Source organism: Scophthalmus maximus, chromosome 1, assembly GCF_022379125.1.
Source record: "Scophthalmus maximus strain ysfricsl-2021 chromosome 1, ASM2237912v1, whole genome shotgun sequence".
NCBI classification, from domain to species: domain Eukaryota; kingdom Metazoa; phylum Chordata; class Actinopteri; order Pleuronectiformes; family Scophthalmidae; genus Scophthalmus; species Scophthalmus maximus.
Window position 1 is genome coordinate 1399302 of NC_061515.1, and position 18199 is coordinate 1417500.

Here is an 18199-nt window from a genome sequence, read left to right on the forward strand (position 1 = left end):
TCTGTGAGCGGCAACCAGGGTCTTCTCCCCGCGTTCCAACCGGAGAACAGATTCCCACCACGTGCTTCACAATGAGAGACGCTCGTGTCCAAGCAGCAGATTAGTGGTCCGGCCTGAAGACGAGTTACATTCACTCATTCATCCAGCTTACTGCTGTTTACTGGTCAGAAGTCAGCAGACGGGGGGAAGAGGCAGAACAAGGTGTTTGTACAATTGAACAGGTCGTTGTACAGGAGAGCAGCAGAGTGCGTGAAAAGTGTGGAGGTTGAACAGATGTAATCAGCGTATGTGGATGGTAGAGAGGCAATAACGCCACGGGGGGGAAGGTCGGGGGGAAGTGAATCTATCTCTGTCGTGAAAACACGGAGCAATCAGGGAAAAAAAGTGAGCCAGCAGATAAAGAAGCGCAGGTTTCAGAGTTGGGAGCGTCGGGAGCGCGTGGATCACCTGAGAGGGATTAAAGCCTCAGGACAGTGAGCATGGTCACATCTCCAAAAGTCCATTTATGATCTCTGTTATCATACACTATAATGTACCGTGATAGGATACCTGCAGAAATATCTTGATACCAATACTGAAACAAAACCATGAGTCTGGTCTCATTCCTTTCTACGTTTAAGTCCAAGAGTCCGATGGAGTCGTGGGTTTACTCGCTCCACTTTTCTCTTTTACAAAGGAACCAAGAAGAGTAAACGTGAAGTCATATGGTCCGACAGATTGACTGGTGATTATCATCCTACTGAATAAAATATCACTGTGCTATTGAACACTACACGAGGACAGACGGACAGGACGACTCTCAGACTGCAGGTGAACTGCGCCGCCTCTGACGTGACAGAGCTGTCGTACAAAGACCTCGTGACAAAGACGTCAGACCTCAGTCAGAACCGACTTGTCTGTGTTTTGTCTTTTCTTTCAGACCTGCCAGCAGGGAAGAGGCAGGAAAAGCTTCCAATACCAGACTGATGTTGTGAGGAAAGTTGTTGCCATGGCAAGCAACCTATGTTCAGAAAAAACAACAACCCAGAGTGCAGTTACCATTATTCGGTGATGGGGATGTGTTGTCATGGGGACCAGGTTCTCTGGTTGAGGAATAAGGTTATGAAGCCTTTCATTGGAATCAAATATTATCCGTTGGTGTTGTCGCCCTCGGCGATGCTCGTGTGTCCTTCCTCAATAATATTTTCATTTTACCTGAAAATGATTAGTTCAGAGTGAATCCGAGCAACCGGGATAAACATTATTTATCCAAATATTTGAGCATGTTTTTTTTTTTTCAAAGTAAAACATTTGAGTGGAAGTAAAATTTTATAATAATTATTCCGTAGTGTTCATTATATTTACGTAATCACTTGCAAACAAGATATTATACTGTATTTTAGTGTGGCATTATTTGCTTCAACAGATGCTTTGTTATTAATTCCGTCAATTTGTAGAGATTTTAATAATATTCCAGTAATATTCTGACTTTGCCCAGGATAATATTTCTGTTGCAAGTCATTGATTGGACTTGTTGGTGGCTTGTGTGGCATCATGTTCTGGTACTGTACGTAGGACTTTGAGAGCAAAATTTAATAAATACAAAATAATGTACATGTAATATAAAACACATACTGTATCGGTGGGTGAGGAGGAGGTTGCAGTACGTGTAACGTGCCGTCAGGACGAAGCTGCAGCAGATGTTGGACTCGCTGGACACTGGTGAGGGAACACACACCACCAGCAGCAGCAGCAGCAGCAGCAGCAGCAGCAGCAGCAGCATCACCACCAGCAGCAGCAGCAGCAGCAGCAGCAGCAGCAGCATCACCACCAGCAGCAGCATCACCAGCATCACCACCAGCAGCAGCAGCACCAACAGCAGCAGCACCAGCAGCAGCAGCAGCAGCAGCAGCAGCAGCATCAGCAGCAGCATCAGCAGCAGCAGCAGCAGCATCACCAGCAGCATCACCAGCATCAGCAGCACCACCAGCCCCCGCTGCTCTGAACTGGTGACCCAACACGACTCTCACGCTGGGGCCACTTATATCGACGCAGACAAACACACCGACATCATCATCATCATCAACATCATGATCATCATCATCATCAGCTGCTTGTACCTTCTCCCCTTCATTTCATCCAGAATCACCTACTTCTCAAAATGAGCTTTATTGGATAAAATCTCAAAGCACAAAAAAAGACAAAAAAAACCTTTGTGGCAAAACTACCTAGTTTGATACAGAAGACGTTTACAGAAAGTATGTATAAATGTTCCATTTTCAACAAACAACAGAGTCCATTTACAAAAATCTCTTTCGGTGAGGCGTTCAAAAACAATACTGCTCGATGACGGGATTGTAAGTTCTGAAAATCAATATGTACACTTTCCCTTTTACAAATGGAGCGAAGGAAAACGAAGCTACCAGGTACATTCATGATCCTCCCACATTCCTTTTAGATTTACAACACGATTTCAGCATCTTTGTGTCGACGGAATACAAAAAGAAAAAGATAAGAACGTATTTAAAACAATTACAATCTTGGCACAACGAGCCAAATGTGTAGATATGTCATATCGTCCCCCGTCGACTCACATACACAAACAAAAAGCTATGACAAAAAAAAAATGGTATTCATGAAGCACAAATACAGATGACAGAAAAAATACTGACTTAATAAAACACGTAGATTTTCACAGTAAACCACGTGACATGCATCTTATGCGACAGCGATGGAGAGGAGAGTGCACACAGCGACTGAATGCAGACGGATGTAAAAAATAAAAGACCATGGCCATCAAAGTATTAATTATTCAGTTCATCTTCTGCAAACACACACGTTCCACCCACAGCAAGTCCCCAATACACCGAGGTCAAATTGAAATTAAAAAATTCCTTTTTTAAAAAGCAACCTTCAATTATTTGCTCCTGGAAATTTATTTAAAAATCTGGTGAAATTTGCAACAACCCAAAAAGAGAGAAAACTAATATTTGAATGATAATCTCCACTGGGCAGAAATTTTGTGGTATTTGTGTATATGTATATTTGACTGGTCCAGTATCTTTGTGCTTCTGCACGGGACTTTATACTACGGTTATGAACGGCAACATGGGAGCAAGGTCATTTTTTTGTAAACTTATTTACACAATGGTATAAATAATGATTTAAAAAAAACATTTTGAACATAGTACTGAAACTCTGGTGGGGAAACATTCAATATTTTAGATTTTCATTCATCTTAAAGTAGCCAAATATATATATATATATATATGTATATAATCAAGATTCGATCAAAACTGTTTGTATTATAGTCATTTGCACTTTAAATACTACTAAATAAATAATACTTTATGGCCAAAAGTATTTGGACAAGACTGTCCCTCATACAGTGCTTAAGTGTATATACAGACTAGGTGTATTTTCTACAAGTTATTTATTAATACTACACCTTTAACAGCAACAGCAGTCTGATGGTGCGTTCACACGTGCGTTTTTCACGTCGCCCGCGTCAGTGCTGCGAAATTTGCATCTTTGCTTCTTTGCATGGACTTTGTACGTAATCTTGTCGCTGCAAAAAAATTGTGCCGCGTCCAGTGTGAAAGCACCTTTACGACTTTGGGGTACGACCATTTGTTTGTGGCTCTTTCCTGTTTTGCCAGTTGACCGTGGAAGACCTTGACTGACCTTGCACTGAGCCTTGACCTCAGCTAGGAAGAGGAACTCCAGCAGCGACGTCAGGCCTCATCAGCAGCAGACGTCAGCGCTGGACCGCACTAACGCTCACGTCTCTTATTTTATCGCTTATTTTGTTAAACTGAATAAAAGGACAAGGATGATTAAACCAGGGCGATGGAGACGGAAAAGACAAAAAATAAATAAAGGTCTTAAAAACTTGAATTGAGGAAAAAAATAGAAAAGATTTATTTGACTGATAGGTGGGGCCTGATGCAGGCGCCTTCAAGAAATCTGCCTGGTGAAGCTGTGATATGAATATGATGCTGTGTGATTGTATGTTTAAAAAAAACGGATCGATTCTACATTTTCTTCGTACGGGCGTCTCCTCAAACTGAATCCATATTTGACATTCAGTCAGCCTGCGTGTACATAAACGCTCTATATTGGATCAGTATCCCATGTCTGAAGGAGAGAGAGTTCATTTTTTATATAAATGCTGTTGTTTCTTCTTCTTAAATGCTTGGAAATTGTCAAATCTGAAGGATATTATATTATACTTTGCATAATTTACCGTGTTACCAGCTTCGATCAAAACGTAAAAAGAAAATAAAGTTCGAGTGGAGATCCGGAACCTCTGGCTTCCCGTTCAGTCTGTCGTGCCTCTTCATTAGCTCATCAAGAATCTGGATTTTCCTTTTTGTGTTTTCTCTGTGTCTGTCTGGGGAAAAAAAGTGTGTGACGGTGGGATGTACAGACGTTAGGCCATGGTGTACCCGTAGCTCCCACAGTGCAGCGCGACCAGCAGCCGGTCCCTCAGGACCTCCTGACTCGGGTATTCTGGGAGTTTCAGCATGTTGATACTGCAGACAGGAAGGAGAGAGAGAGGGAAATGAAAGTGAGTTGGGGGTGTTTGGTGGGTGAGGTAGGTGGTCCTGGTCAACACCGTGGTCATGATGGCTCACATGGAGCTCATATGAATCACCTGATGCACATTCCACCACGCAGAGACCTCTCCCCGTGTTGCCTTCAAGTGTACGTGACCGAAAAACGACAACGAGAGTCTCTGAAGAGACACACTGCCCTCTAGTGTTCAGTTCTACTCCCCCTCTGTTGGAGGCTGGAGTGTCGAGTGACTTGTACTGTGTCTGTTAAGTCGTTTGCTTAGTCTTGATTAGGGAGGAGGGTAGGAAGCGAGGGATCGGAGGAGAACGCTGAGTTTCTTCCAGGGAAGAATAAAAACCTCACAGCCTTTGGAGTTTTTTCGGCTGAGCGTCCTCCCCCGGCTGTACGACTCTCAGCTCAGTGTAACTGTGAGCAGTTTAGCATCCAGTCACGACCGATAATATCTGAGGCTCTATTCTGATAAAATAAAAGAGACCGATCATTTCTCAGAGAGGAACTGATTTGTGATTCGGAGGAAGGTTCCTGGAGATGGCAAAATGTAAATTCCACGTGTTTGTAAATCTCCATTTAACAAATGACTACAATAATTATTTCCAATGAGATTGAAGAGTGAATATTTTACTCTGTATACAGAAGGTACGCTTTGCAAGGATTGGACCAAATCTCTAATGTGGTGCAGTGGTTAGTGATGTCGCCTCACAGCAAGAAGGTTCTGGGTTTACGTGGCGACTCTGAACTGCCCTCAGGTGTAAGTGTGAGCGTGAACCGGTCTCGCTCATGAAGATTTCAACTGTTTATTTAAACTGATCTCAGCTGCTAATGACATGTTATTAATACCAAATGATATTTGGTCTTTTTCAGAGAAAAACTACCTGTGAAATGATTATTGCATAACAAAGGATCTGCACTTTGTCTCTGGGGATCTGACGCCGCCTATCGGGTCTGCTACAACAGGAGGAAGTGATCGGTGGACAGAAGTCTACTGAGCTGCATGTCAAGATGTGAATAGAACTATTAGTCAACAGAAAGAGAGTGAGAGAGAAGTGCAGTGGTTACCAGGTGCTAGAGGTAGGAAGGAGGTTGGAGGTGAACGCCACCGCAGCAACAGTGAACTTCTGTAAACCGCTGCCGCCCATCAGGAAGGCAAACCCCCCGTGAGGAACCCTGGAACTGTGAGACGAGGACACAACTTACATTACAACAGACGTTCACACACGTTAAATAAATATGGCCAACTACAGTGTAAACGCAGGGGTACGAACCTTCCAGTGACAAACTGCAGCAGAAGAACCCGTTCCTCCTGGGTCAGGCTCTTCACCACCTCCCAGAACCACTGAGATAGAGTAACGCAGACACGGTTAGTTAGCTGACAGCTCCTCTTTTTATTTTGTCTGTTATTCCCAACGTTGTTGTTTTTCTCTTTACGTTGGGAACATTTGATCCATGGACACAGAAACTCCCTTCATCTTGTTTTCTGACTACATTCAAAAATCTAAAATGATGCTCAATTGTTCAGTGCTGGGCTCAAAATTACACATTCAGTTCGTTCGCCTTCCAGGTGAGTCAGGAAAGAGAGAGAATGATAAACTGGTCTTTTATAAATCCAATTCAATTTCATATCCAGATGCTGGTACATTTCATGATTCACACTTCTTCTGTGAAATGAAGAAATGCCTGATGAGTAACAGCTATGAATGTCAGTGTCAAGTGGTAACGATCCAACGTGTGGGCTCATCTGGCTCCCATGTATATATATATATATATATATATATATATATATATATATATATATATATATATACACACTTATATATATATGCAGATGTAAAAAGCCTTAGGGAGGATGAAACCGGCAACAGACGCCTGGAAAATAATATGTACTGAGATTTAGAAAAATCAGTTTGTTGAGGCATTGCTTCCCCTTATGACCTTAATAATGAGTTGCTTGCTTGAAGTGTTTTTGAAAAGGAACCTGCCCGTGTCTCAGATCACAACAACCTAACAGGCTGATTGTCTGGTCCATGTCAGGCTTGTGGGAGAGAGGAGAGCTCACCTGGATGATGGGCTCCTGAGTGTCGTAACCACTGGTGTACTCGGTGTTCCTAACCCAGTCTTGCACATCGATCTCTGGCATCCCTGACAGCAGGAGCTCCTGCGCACACACACACACACACACACACACACACACACACACAATTGAATTTATTTGTCAATGACAAAAAATGTTTTGAATATTGCCAACCTTATCATTCTAACTTTATGTACATCGATGCTGTTGCTCAGCGTGAGAATGTGAGTTAGAGTCAAACAGCTGCAGAGCTGCAATAAAAACATTGGTTGCCAGTTGCCCTTCAACGACAGCACGACCGAGGTATGTCAAACAAATCCAGAGTGGGATAATCATCATGCGCTGGTATTGATCCTTTACAGGAGTGAGGACGTGAAATTTGCCGACACACACAGAAAAAAAAAGAAAGAAAGAACCCCCTCTAATGGCGGAGAAGAGGGTGGAGCTTCAAGGTGACACACACACACACACACACACACACACACACTGCATTCAATCCCTGCATCAGAGAGAGCTGAGCTTGGTTGAAGGGGGGCGACAGAAGAGAGGAGACTGGAGAAGAAGTCGAAAATAAACGACAGGAAGGTCAGAGGAGGACGACGACTCACCAACTCGTATTCGTCGAACAGCTGGATGAGTGAGGGAGGGATGAAGGTGTGGAATCCTTGTAGGAAGGCGTTTATCTGAGGCTGGATGGCTCGTGTCATCCGCAGCTCCGTCACCAGCTGCACGTACTCGGCCTGAGAGAGGACACACGCACGCGCACGCACACGCACGCGCGCACACACACACACACACACACACACACACACAAACACACACACACACACACTGTTCAAAGTCTCCAGAAAGACACCGCGGGACAAGAGAAACAGACATAACTCATAACTGCAGTTATTCTCTTTGTTCTCTGCTTTGTGAGACAGCGCCACCTGCAGGATCCCTGCAGCGCTGCACTCTCTAATTAGGGCTCCGGGCGGAGAGGGATCAATTGATCACACAAGCCGAGTGGAGACGGTCATTAACGCCACCTTCAGCCACACCGCTGCGGCAGGACACCGCAGAAATATTCAAAACTTTTTAAGTATTATAACTAACAAGTTTATGTCCAATATTCTGGGATTATATTCCATATATAAATTTGAGGATTCGAGCTGCAGCCAGGTGATAATGCACAAACTTTTTAACAATACTGTAGAGCTGCAACAGCTCGATTAATAATATACAACTTAATTAATCGCCAACTATTTGGATAATCAATTAATAGTAAGTAGTAGCAAAATTCTCTGATTTCAGCTTCTCAAAAGGTGAATATTTTCTGGTTTCTTTGCTCCTCGATGACAGTAAACTGAATATCTATCTATCTATATTTATTTATTTCATGCTTGTCTATGTTTTGACAATAAAGGCAACAAAAGAGTGTTGCCTATGAAATATGAACAAGGAAGATTAAAAATGAATAAAACAGCAACTGAAAAAATCCGAACAAATCAAAACACCAACAATGTAATAAATAATTCAGTGAAGAGCAGTTGTAAAAAATATGGGTTTTATAAAAAGATTCCAAAGTCTGTGATGAGCTGCAGAGGCTCCGAGACCTTTGATTCCACGTCTAGACTGAGGAGATACGCACCTGAGGATCTCAGAGGAGAGTCGGGGCGACACGGGACAATCAATGGTCAGAAATAACGGGGGGGAAGAGTCGATCTCTCTGGGCTTTTTTTACTCGATACGATGAGTCACAGGTAAATCGGTTTAGAGATGTCACAGTCAGAGAAATGTGGTCATGTTTTCTTAGTTGGGATGAAACGGTTACCGGTCTCACAGTAAACCACGGTGAAAATCTCCAAAGATTAGTAGATTTCCAATCCCCAAAAAAACATTAAGCCTCAGTATAAGAGAGACTGTTCTACTGCAATAGTTTTTCTAATAATTAATGGACAAGTAAACTAGAGAAAAACCATTTCCCACCACAGCGCTGGGCGACCAGGCCTCTAGCTGTGGTGACTGACCTTGTTGTCCTGGGTGACCAGGATGCTGGTGCCTCCGGGTTTGAGCGGCACCTCCTCCATCGCCCCGAACACGTCCGTCTCCACAGAGAAGGTGAGCTCCAGGCCCAGGTCGCTGATGTCGTTGTCCAGGATCCACTGCAGGTTCTTGGCGTACTCCGGATCGATGGATGATACATCCTGGTAGCTCACTGGGATACCTGGAAGACACATAGGTTAACAATTAGATGGAAAGTCATGATCATTGGATACAGGAGGATATATTACACTAAACCTGAAGGAGAAACATAATGCTCTATATGAATAATAATATATAACAAAGCTGAAATGTTAACAAGCAAACAAACGTTCTCTTTACTGTATTTACGTACGATTTAAACACAGGTCTAGTATCTAAACATGGATGTGTAGACCATCAGTGTTCCAGGGATATAAGAACCATGTTGATACAGTAGGATATTCTGATCTCAGCCATAGTACATGTAGCCATGTACAAAAAGTGTATTTGCTTATTCCGATTGTGGATAGACATGAGCCCCCCCCCCCAGAATCCTGAGATTCCAGATCCAGATGTTTCGGGGGTTGTTCCTAAACTAGAAATTTAAAGTCTCCGTGGAATTGATATAGAGTATGTGATTTCTAATTGCGGCTCAGGAGGCAGAGACGTCCGTTGACTAAACTGAAGGTCGGCGGTTTGATCCCCACTTCCCCCAGTCTCTATGCCGATGTGTCTTTGGACAAGACGGGCAAGACACTTAACCCCTTGGACGGTTCTTCTGACCAAACTCCTTCCACTGTGTTTGCCACAGTTTTATAATGAACTAAATAAAAAACTCAAAATAACATAAATATTACTAATACTATGTGCATTGCTCTCTCTCTCTGTCTCTCTCTGTCTCTGTCTCTGTCTTACCCAGTATGTGTTTGTAGAAGGAGCGGGTGAAGTAGATGTTCACCAGCTGTCGGTGGTACAGAGCCAAGCCCAGGATCTGACCTGCAAACCGGAAGTAGTTCAGATGGTCTGGGTTCACCGAGGAGTTACTGTTGGGCTGAAAAGTGGTGCCTGTAAAGTACAAAGGCGCACACACTCTTGATTTCACACGATAAAGGTCTGCTTCACACACTGAATGTTATCGTTGTGAGGAAAACGTCAGGTACCATCAGCCGACTGAGTGAACAGAGCGTAGTCGGGGTTGATGATCTCGTTGGACAGGATGTCGAACCACTCCCGGACCACACCCTGACCCTGGAACGACAAACCCAGCAAGAGAGCTCAGGATTCTCAGGATTTCACAGAGACACGGAGCTGCAGTACTTCTGGTCCAACTCATGCAGCATCTTTAGAAGTTCAAAAATAAAAGAACCCACCATCCCCTCCTCGCCGTGGAAGCGGACAGCGATGCCCTGTTTGAGTTTCTCGTTGGTGGACTTGGAAACCATCTCACAGCTGCTCCTGAATATGGAGTCTGTCGGATAGAGAGGAAAATAGAGTGAGTGTTAATAGTGTACAAGAAAACTTGTGTGATCTTCTCTTGACACATGAACAGTCTACAGTGTCTGAAGGACAGTTTGTACCTCTGTGGATGAGGAGGATGTCGTTCTCGTTGACCGGACGATGAACCATGTCGGAGTCTGGCTGGCCGGCCAGCAGATGCTCGTAGAACCACTCGCATCGATCCTTGAAGGGCTGAGAAGAAGAAGAAAAAAAACAAGATTTCACAGCACATCGCACAGCAACCTTTTCACACACCAATTACTACTTTGTCTGCATTTCTCAGCACTCAGACAGTGGATTTTTTCAGCCTCCACTGACGCCTTCAGTTCTGAAGTACAAAGATGGAGCTGAGGTCTATTTGCATAATACTGTATATGCCTTTGTTCTCTGAGCACTGGAGGTAGAGCGAAAGATGAGAGAGAAAGAGCTCCCCCCCAGGGCTGCGGTGCGTGCAAAGAGAAGAATCAGAAGATGAAAATCAAATTCGCCAGGTTAAAGTCTGCAATTAAAACAAGAGCCCGCTCCCAGGCAAGAAGACACAATCCGTGGGTAACGAGGCTCGAAACGCCGCATTTCAAATATGAACGCCAGCGAGCGAGCGAACAGCACACAACTCGGAGCGGCACTTAAAATTTATGAAGCCGTATAAATGGAAACTTAAGACAAGTGTTATCGCCACGGTTGTAACCACAGTTAAATGATCCCAGAGTGAAGACGCAGGACTTTCAAAGTCACTTTCAGATAAAAAAGTCCCTGAAGACGTACGACATAAAAGACACAGAGGGACGAAGAAGAGCTGTTTGTCAAAGTTGGAAAATAGAGAAAAATAAGGTGGATACTTTGGAGTTTACATAATAGAGAGAAAGACAGATGTGGTGATGTACTTTACTTGAGTTTGTAACATGATGGCGATGACTCTCCATCAGCTTGAAGGACAACACTTGGGGGTTAAAGGGGCAGTGAGCGATTCTACAGCAAAACACGTTCTGTAAAAATCAGGGAATGTTTCCTCACGGTCTGCTAAAAAAATCTGAGTTCGTTTGCCTGAGTAGGGCCCAAGTAGGACTTCTGTATGCAAAACGCTGATTAAGGTTTTCTTAGTTACTTACAGAAAAGAAATCTGCTGCTACTGTTATTAGTAGTATATATTTAAGATGCTTCTGTTATTATATTACTGATATTTCCAACTTTGTATTCTTTTACAGACATACAGTCACAGCACTATCATCAAATTGAAGCCACGTTTGTCTTCTCTCCGTCACGACTCAAGTTTGTTGTCATTGTTTTTGGAAAATCAGGAAGAAAAAAAAACACAACAGCATCAATAAAAGGAACAATTGAACGATTCCAGAGGTTTGGACCATATTGAACTGGTTCTTAACTAAAACTGGTTCTCAGCTTCCATCCCTGATTAAAAACCATTCCGCAGATGTGATCCATGCCTCACGAAAAAAGAGATATGAGCACTGCTGATTTGTTTAAAGCTGGAAATGGTTCAGATATTGATCTGTTAGACAAATTGCCCATAAATGGAGTCGAGTTAGTACATTTAGCTTCTTTCCAATAAGAAGTGAGTGCTCAGCTACGACGACGACTCAGAAAAGCACAACGCAGAAGGATCAATGAGGTGAAGGACAACAGTGAATCAGATCAGTGCTTTAAGGAAATCTATTGGAGCTAGTAGTTAAAAATCGATGTTCATGAGTCGACCACACGTAAATCACATCTTACCTGGCCCTTAATAATATGCATGAAGCGTGACATTAACTCTGGACACTCCAGGAGGAAGTGGAAGTGGTTAAAGATGATCCTTGGATTCCTGAACAGAGAGGAGGAGGAAGTGAGAGAGAGAGAGAGCAAAGGGGTAAAGTGAGAATAAATTAAGAGGAAACAAAGGTGCCGGATGAATAACAACCCCCCGTTCCCTGTGTGGTTCTGTTTGAAGGGGCCGGTGCGTGGTCGGAGGGGCCACGTTGACTCACCTGGTTACAAAACACTTGAGCACGTTGTCATGCTTGCAGACGAACTCGATGAAGCGCGGGGACGTCATCCTGGGTGGGGGGAGAAGAGAAGGAGGTGAGGCGTGAGGAGGACGGAGTCAGAGAAGAGAACGAGCAGCAGAAACATCTGTTTCACAATGGGATCACTCATTTTCCACCTGAAAGGGCAACATCTACTACACCGAAAAAAATGATGTTGGCAGTGAACTAAGCGTCTTTAATGATCTGATTGCATATAATTATGAAGAGGAGATAAACGTGCGACCTAAATGGAGGTCGATGAGGCATGGCTGTGCGTGGCTTAGCGGGAGCCGTCTCGATTTCTTCACAAACAAAGTACAGAGAGGGTTTATAGCGATAACTCGGAATTAACCTGATAGACAGAAGAGCAACAAAGTTTTAGGGGAGGAGATTCTGATCTTCAGACCAAGGAAGAACGAAGATGACAACAACAAACAAATGTTTTTATGTAGTGTATAGTGGGAGGTGGGTTCCAAAGGTCAGTGTGGTTTAAAGTGTTCAGCTTTGTATATTCAAAGGTATGACAGCTGAAAGATGAAAGCTCAACACACACGCACCCTTGTGGCATCTGACAGGAGCAGCACATGTAGAAGGCCTGGATCACGGCGCTGAGCCGATTGGCTGTCATGGAGATGACGTCCTCCCCGTCGGCGTAGACCTCCGTCTCAATGACGATCTGAGGGTCCATCAGGGAGGGGATCTTCGGCGCCGAGCCAGAGTTGTCGGTGGCCTCGCACTGCTTGAGGAGCAGGGAGGCGATCTCGCTCCCGGACGACGAGGAGGACGGGTTCTTCCTGTTGCGGTCCAGCTCCGTGGAGATGAGCACCAGCCACTCGTCCAGTGAGTGCCACAGCAGCTCCAGTGGCTGCAAGGAGACAGACAGGAGGGGGAGACTTTCAGGAATGTTTAAGAAACCATAATACACAAAAAATAAAAGTGTCCTTGTGCTACCTAGAAAACATGTTTTCTTTCTTTAAATATTGATATTTATGTATACAGTATTATTTATTATGAGCTGTGGAATATCTGTCTGATTATTTTTCAGGACATTCTGCTATTTTAACCACTTGTTATTCGTTGTCAGAGAGGGGAAAACTGATCGTCCAAGTGTGTGTGTGTGTGTGTGTGTGTGAGTGTGCGTGTGTGTATAGACCTCCCACTGACCTTAAAGACCTGACTGCGCGGCGTCTTGTTGCCGTTGTAGCACATGTCGTTGCCGCTGTTGGGCGACGACGGCCCAAGGCAGAACACGTGACAGAAAATACGAACTATTCTCAGCAGGCTCTTCATCTGAGCGTCGAAACTGCTGGACAGGCTGAGGGGGGACAAGGCGGACAAGGAGGGACTGGTATCATGTGCAAGAAAAGTGATGGAAAAGTGTAAAGTGGGTCAACAGTAAATTAATACTAGATTAACAGCACAGTGCTGGAGGAGGTGGAGAAAAGGATGGAAGGACTTCCTGTGGCGTTGAGTGGAACACTGTGCGGAGAGACTACACACAGGGGGTCCAGCTCCACCCCCCCAGGCCCGAGCCCACCCTCTGTCCCAGCCAAAATGCAACAGTGTAGAAAGATATCCGCAGCATGATGCCACATACGTTATAGGAGCCTTGCCTCAAATATAAAATCAAATATTTAAATTTAAATATGTCTGATTGTACCTGAGAAGCTTGTGTCCATTGGTGGTCGCCACTTCAGCAAGACTTGTTAGGATCCTCGGGTAATGACCATCACTCTGCTGAGAAACATGCTCCAGAACCTGCCTGAGCTAAACACACACAAACGCTCTCACACTCTCAATAGAAGTGAATGCACAGGGCTTAACAATGAGACAAACTGGATATAATATTGTACCATGCTCTCTTTAATCTCATCATTCTGTGTCATCTGGATGAGGGTCTGGAACAATCTGCCGTGGTGCTGGATGAGGATCTCGCAGGTCTCCCCATATCCACCCTGATGAACACACAACAGGGGGGAATCAAGCGTGAACCAGACGACACAACGCAAAGAGGAGGTGGTACAGTGCAGGACAGGTCGTGACAGACACTCACCTGCACACAGAGATCCAGAGGAGTGATTCCGTTCTTGTCGGCGAGGTACTTGGCCCCTCGAGAGAGCAGGATCTGCGCCGTGTCTCTTTGACCGTGGCTGCGGAAGAAAGACAAGATTCAACATGAGCAGAGTGATGGACTCAAATACTCCAATAGTCTTAATAGCTAACCGACAGCTAACGGATGGTAAGGTAATATTCGCTGATTTTTACAAAATGTGTATTGCTCTAGTATCGCTTTCTGCCCCTTTATGGGGAAGCGAACAGGAAGTGAACTGACGCCACAAAATGACACGTCGGCATGACAGTGACATCACTGATGACAAAACACCTGCAGGCGAAGTAAAGAGGCGTGGCTCCGGAGACGTTTGGCCGGTTGATGTCAGCGCCGCTGTCCAGAAGGCACAACACCGTCTGTCCAGACACCACACACACACACACACACACACACACACACACACACACACACACACACACACACACACACACACACACACACACACACACACACACGCACACGCACACGCACACGCACACGCACGCACACGCACACGCACACGCACACACACACACACACACGGAATTATTTTTACTGACAATGAATAACAATGTTTTGAATGAATTTAATTTTCCTAAATTATTTTTATTCATACATTGTCATTATGGCTTAATCATTGATAGGATAAAAGGGTTCGAAAATGAGAAAACCTCTCCATCCTAAAAGATAATTATTACAAACCGAGTCTTTTTTCCCGAGCCATCGTTTCTACCAGTTATGATAATACTGTACTGCAAAATTGACAGATGAAACTACAAAAATAAGTTGGAACAATAAAACAAAATTATCCCCAAAACACTGGTGTAATCTCTGACACTGAGGGTGAAAATAATTCTGGCAGTGAGATGTGCATTCACTCATAATTTGCATTATAATGCAAAAACTTGTTTTATATAAGGCCAAGCTCTGACAGCAGCCACATGCACCGGCTAAGTGCAGAGCAAAACTGTGTGTGCCAGGCATAACCAGTTACAGCAAAGTCAATGTTCACTGAGTGGCAACGGTTGATACAAGGGCTCATGGGAAACAACTGATCAAAGAGAATACAGAAAAAATAATCTGAAGCATCACAAATGTTGACAGCTATTTGCTCTGCTGGTAAAACCAAACAAACTATGGGCCACAAAGCATGAAACCCCGACAAATAGTCACTGTAAGCTTAGCTGCAAGTACAATGCTCCAAAAAGCAGGGCTAAATATTCAAAATGTATTATGAATAACATATGTTTTGACTCACAGTTTTGTGTCCATTCTGACAGGCCACGTGCAGAGCCGTCTGACCCATGGCGTCCTCCACATCCACATTGGTGACGTGCTGGACCAGATCGTGGAGGAGCTCCGTCCGCCCGTTCACTGCCAGCCAGTGGATCTGCAGCAGAGGATCACACGGAGCAGTCGATACATAGATACTAACACAACTACGATGATTTGAAAGGAATTATTAATTAGTTACCTCATTACTTTTCCTCTTTAGGGCTGCAACTAACGATTATTTTCATTGTCGATTATTGGGTGTATAATTTTTCTTGATTAATCGATCAGTTTTTTGGTTCATAAAATGGTGAAAAATTTTGATCGTGTTTCCCAAACCTGCAACATGATGTTTTGTTTTGTCCACACACCAAAGTTATTGAGTTTACTGTCACAGAGGAGCAAAGAAACCAGAAAATAGTCATATTTAAGCTGAAACAGAGAATTTTGACTAAACTACTTGAACTGATTAATTGATTATCAAAAGAGTGGGAGAGAAATCTGAACCGGTTGTTCAGAGCCAGGCTGTAGAGTTTAGCCAGCTCACAATTGTTCTTTTAAATTTGTATAATTCAATTTGTAAAACCCAAATGTAGGTGCATAAACACTGAAAAAGTTATTCTTTTTGCATACTATGTCACCTTAAGGACAACATGGATTACAGTTCACTCACCGCAGTCAGTCCCTCGTTGTTGCAGATGTTGACATCAGCGTTATATTCCAGCAGTTTGCCCATGCACTTCTTCTGTCTGAGGGAACAGCGGAGGAAAACGTGTTCAGTAGCAGTATTCGTCTCACACACTATAGGGCTGCCCCCCCTGAAAGTCCATGCGTGAACATAACGGCAAACATGTGAACAGAAATTAAAATGCAGCACGAGAGGCTCGTACCCATTCCTCGCGGCGAGGTGCAGAGGGGTGCAGCCCGAGATGTCCTGGTAGTTTGGGTTGGCTCCTCTCTTCAGCAGCAGAACCAGACACTCTACTGAGCCACAGCTGAGCAGAGAAGACACAGAGCAACTTAGTCGTCCTACTGTACGTACTGACACGTGAAAGGTTCTTGAGCTCGCTCAAGAACCTTTCACGTAGGAAGAACAACATCTTACTTGGCAGCGATGTGCAGCAGACTTCTCTTCACCCGTCCGAAGGCGTAGTTCACGTCAAACTTGGAGTTGAGCAGCAGCTCTGACACTGACCTTTTGGAGAACAGGGTGGAGCAAGTCAATCATTTTATCTAGAGACAACACAACAACAACACACATCCACTGTACCTCTGCAGTGGAAGCCGACAGGAAGAAGAACTAACTTGTTGCTTACCTGTGTTGATCAGCCATGACCATTGGCATAAGTGTGTACACTGCAGTCTCATTGTCTGATGAGGAGAACAGAGGAGGATCAGACATCAGCAGAGCTCAATCAATGGATTAGTTGGTCATGAAGTGATATCGCTCGTTTAGTAAAAACTCTCAAAGATCTTCACTGTTTCATTTCAATTTAATTGCCATCTCTTCATCTCTTTCCTGCTGATCAGATGAAATAAGCGACTAATTAAACGATTATGAGAACAATAGTTAGGTCCACTTGTAATTGTCATGAGGGGAGGTTTTAAAGAGCCGGTGGTTCTGTACTTTAGTTCACACCTTAACATGTAAATGTAATACTGAAAAAATGACCTTCTATGCCTACAATCAACCTTCTGACTTTAACAAAACTAAAACAAAACACTAGGGGTTCAGCCACATGAGAACTATGTCATGGAGAGTGTTTTCTCTGAGACCAGTACCAACAGCTAGTAAAAGTGGATATTAAGCCGCAATTTTTGATAGTAAAACTATGAATTCTAATTTCCATGCTGAGCCTCTCTGTGAGTTCTGTGATGTCATGCCAATATTCTCTGCCATTTTATACAACAAATAATATATTCAGAAAAACACTCAAACAATAAATATAAAGTGTCACCGACTCAAACACTCACATTTGTGAAAGACAGTTCATTTCCATTCTGGACATTTAACTGCCGGCTACGACAGTTTCACAGTGAGGAGATAAAAGATATGCAGATAAACTCCACACACAGAGGCTGATGTTCTTATTCTGCACTTCCTGCTAACGGCCAGTAGATGTCGCCAAATACACTGTGTAAAAACATATTTCTGAGTGACTCAGATAATTCCCACTGTCTCTACATTCACATTCTTTGGCAGTCCTCTGGTTTAAGGCCTTAGCAAACAGTTGAGTCACTTCCAACAAGTGGACTCCTTCAAAACAGAACACAGACATTCCACGTTGTCTGCTGCTCTGTTTATTATCTGTACGCTAGGGGAGAAAACTCTGTTTTTTTACCACATTTGACCACTATATTTACCAGAGGTGGGGGAAGTGCCCACACATGTACAGTACACACAGATACAGGCTTTTTTTCCCCTTCTTTTTTCAAAGCACGCATTTTGTTTGGGACACCGTCACTCTGTCGTCGTGTTACTGGAACACTTGAACGGATCGGAACCTTTGTTAATGTTATTAGTAACAAAAGACTGTAGTTTTATACAGTTGAAAACCAAGTGAAGGTAAACACTGTACACTGTATTCATATACATTATGTCATGTCCTCCAGATAGAGTATCTTGTTAATTATTCAATATTTATTTCCAGTATTATACCTCATGTACATAGCAATCTGTTTACTATC

General features: G+C 43.7%; 1 protein-coding gene across 1 annotated transcript in view; it reads right to left on the reverse strand.

Annotated features, from left to right (window-relative positions):
* Nucleotides 1-3876: 3876 nt before the first annotated feature.
* The window catches only part of hace1 (HECT domain and ankyrin repeat containing E3 ubiquitin protein ligase 1), a 16754-nt gene continuing 2431 nt past the window's right edge, over nucleotides 3877-18199 (reverse strand). Inside the window, exons 2-24 of the mRNA XM_035629978.2 lie at nucleotides 16828-16882; nucleotides 16617-16706; nucleotides 16402-16506; nucleotides 16185-16260; nucleotides 15498-15629; nucleotides 14534-14616; nucleotides 14204-14300; nucleotides 14004-14105; nucleotides 13811-13917; nucleotides 13315-13465; nucleotides 12708-13015; nucleotides 12112-12180; nucleotides 11861-11948; nucleotides 10210-10321; nucleotides 10003-10100; nucleotides 9793-9880; nucleotides 9548-9697; nucleotides 8638-8834; nucleotides 7234-7365; nucleotides 6611-6709; nucleotides 5820-5890; nucleotides 5614-5727; nucleotides 3877-4514 (exon numbers count right to left, since the gene is read on the reverse strand). Coding sequence (XP_035485871.1) covers nucleotides 4412-4514; nucleotides 5614-5727; nucleotides 5820-5890; nucleotides 6611-6709; nucleotides 7234-7365; nucleotides 8638-8834; nucleotides 9548-9697; nucleotides 9793-9880; nucleotides 10003-10100; nucleotides 10210-10321; nucleotides 11861-11948; nucleotides 12112-12180; nucleotides 12708-13015; nucleotides 13315-13465; nucleotides 13811-13917; nucleotides 14004-14105; nucleotides 14204-14300; nucleotides 14534-14616; nucleotides 15498-15629; nucleotides 16185-16260; nucleotides 16402-16506; nucleotides 16617-16706; nucleotides 16828-16882 — 2627 coding nt within the window. The 3' untranslated portion in view covers nucleotides 3877-4411. The remainder of the gene's footprint in view (nucleotides 4515-5613; nucleotides 5728-5819; nucleotides 5891-6610; nucleotides 6710-7233; nucleotides 7366-8637; nucleotides 8835-9547; nucleotides 9698-9792; nucleotides 9881-10002; nucleotides 10101-10209; nucleotides 10322-11860; nucleotides 11949-12111; nucleotides 12181-12707; nucleotides 13016-13314; nucleotides 13466-13810; nucleotides 13918-14003; nucleotides 14106-14203; nucleotides 14301-14533; nucleotides 14617-15497; nucleotides 15630-16184; nucleotides 16261-16401; nucleotides 16507-16616; nucleotides 16707-16827; nucleotides 16883-18199) is intronic.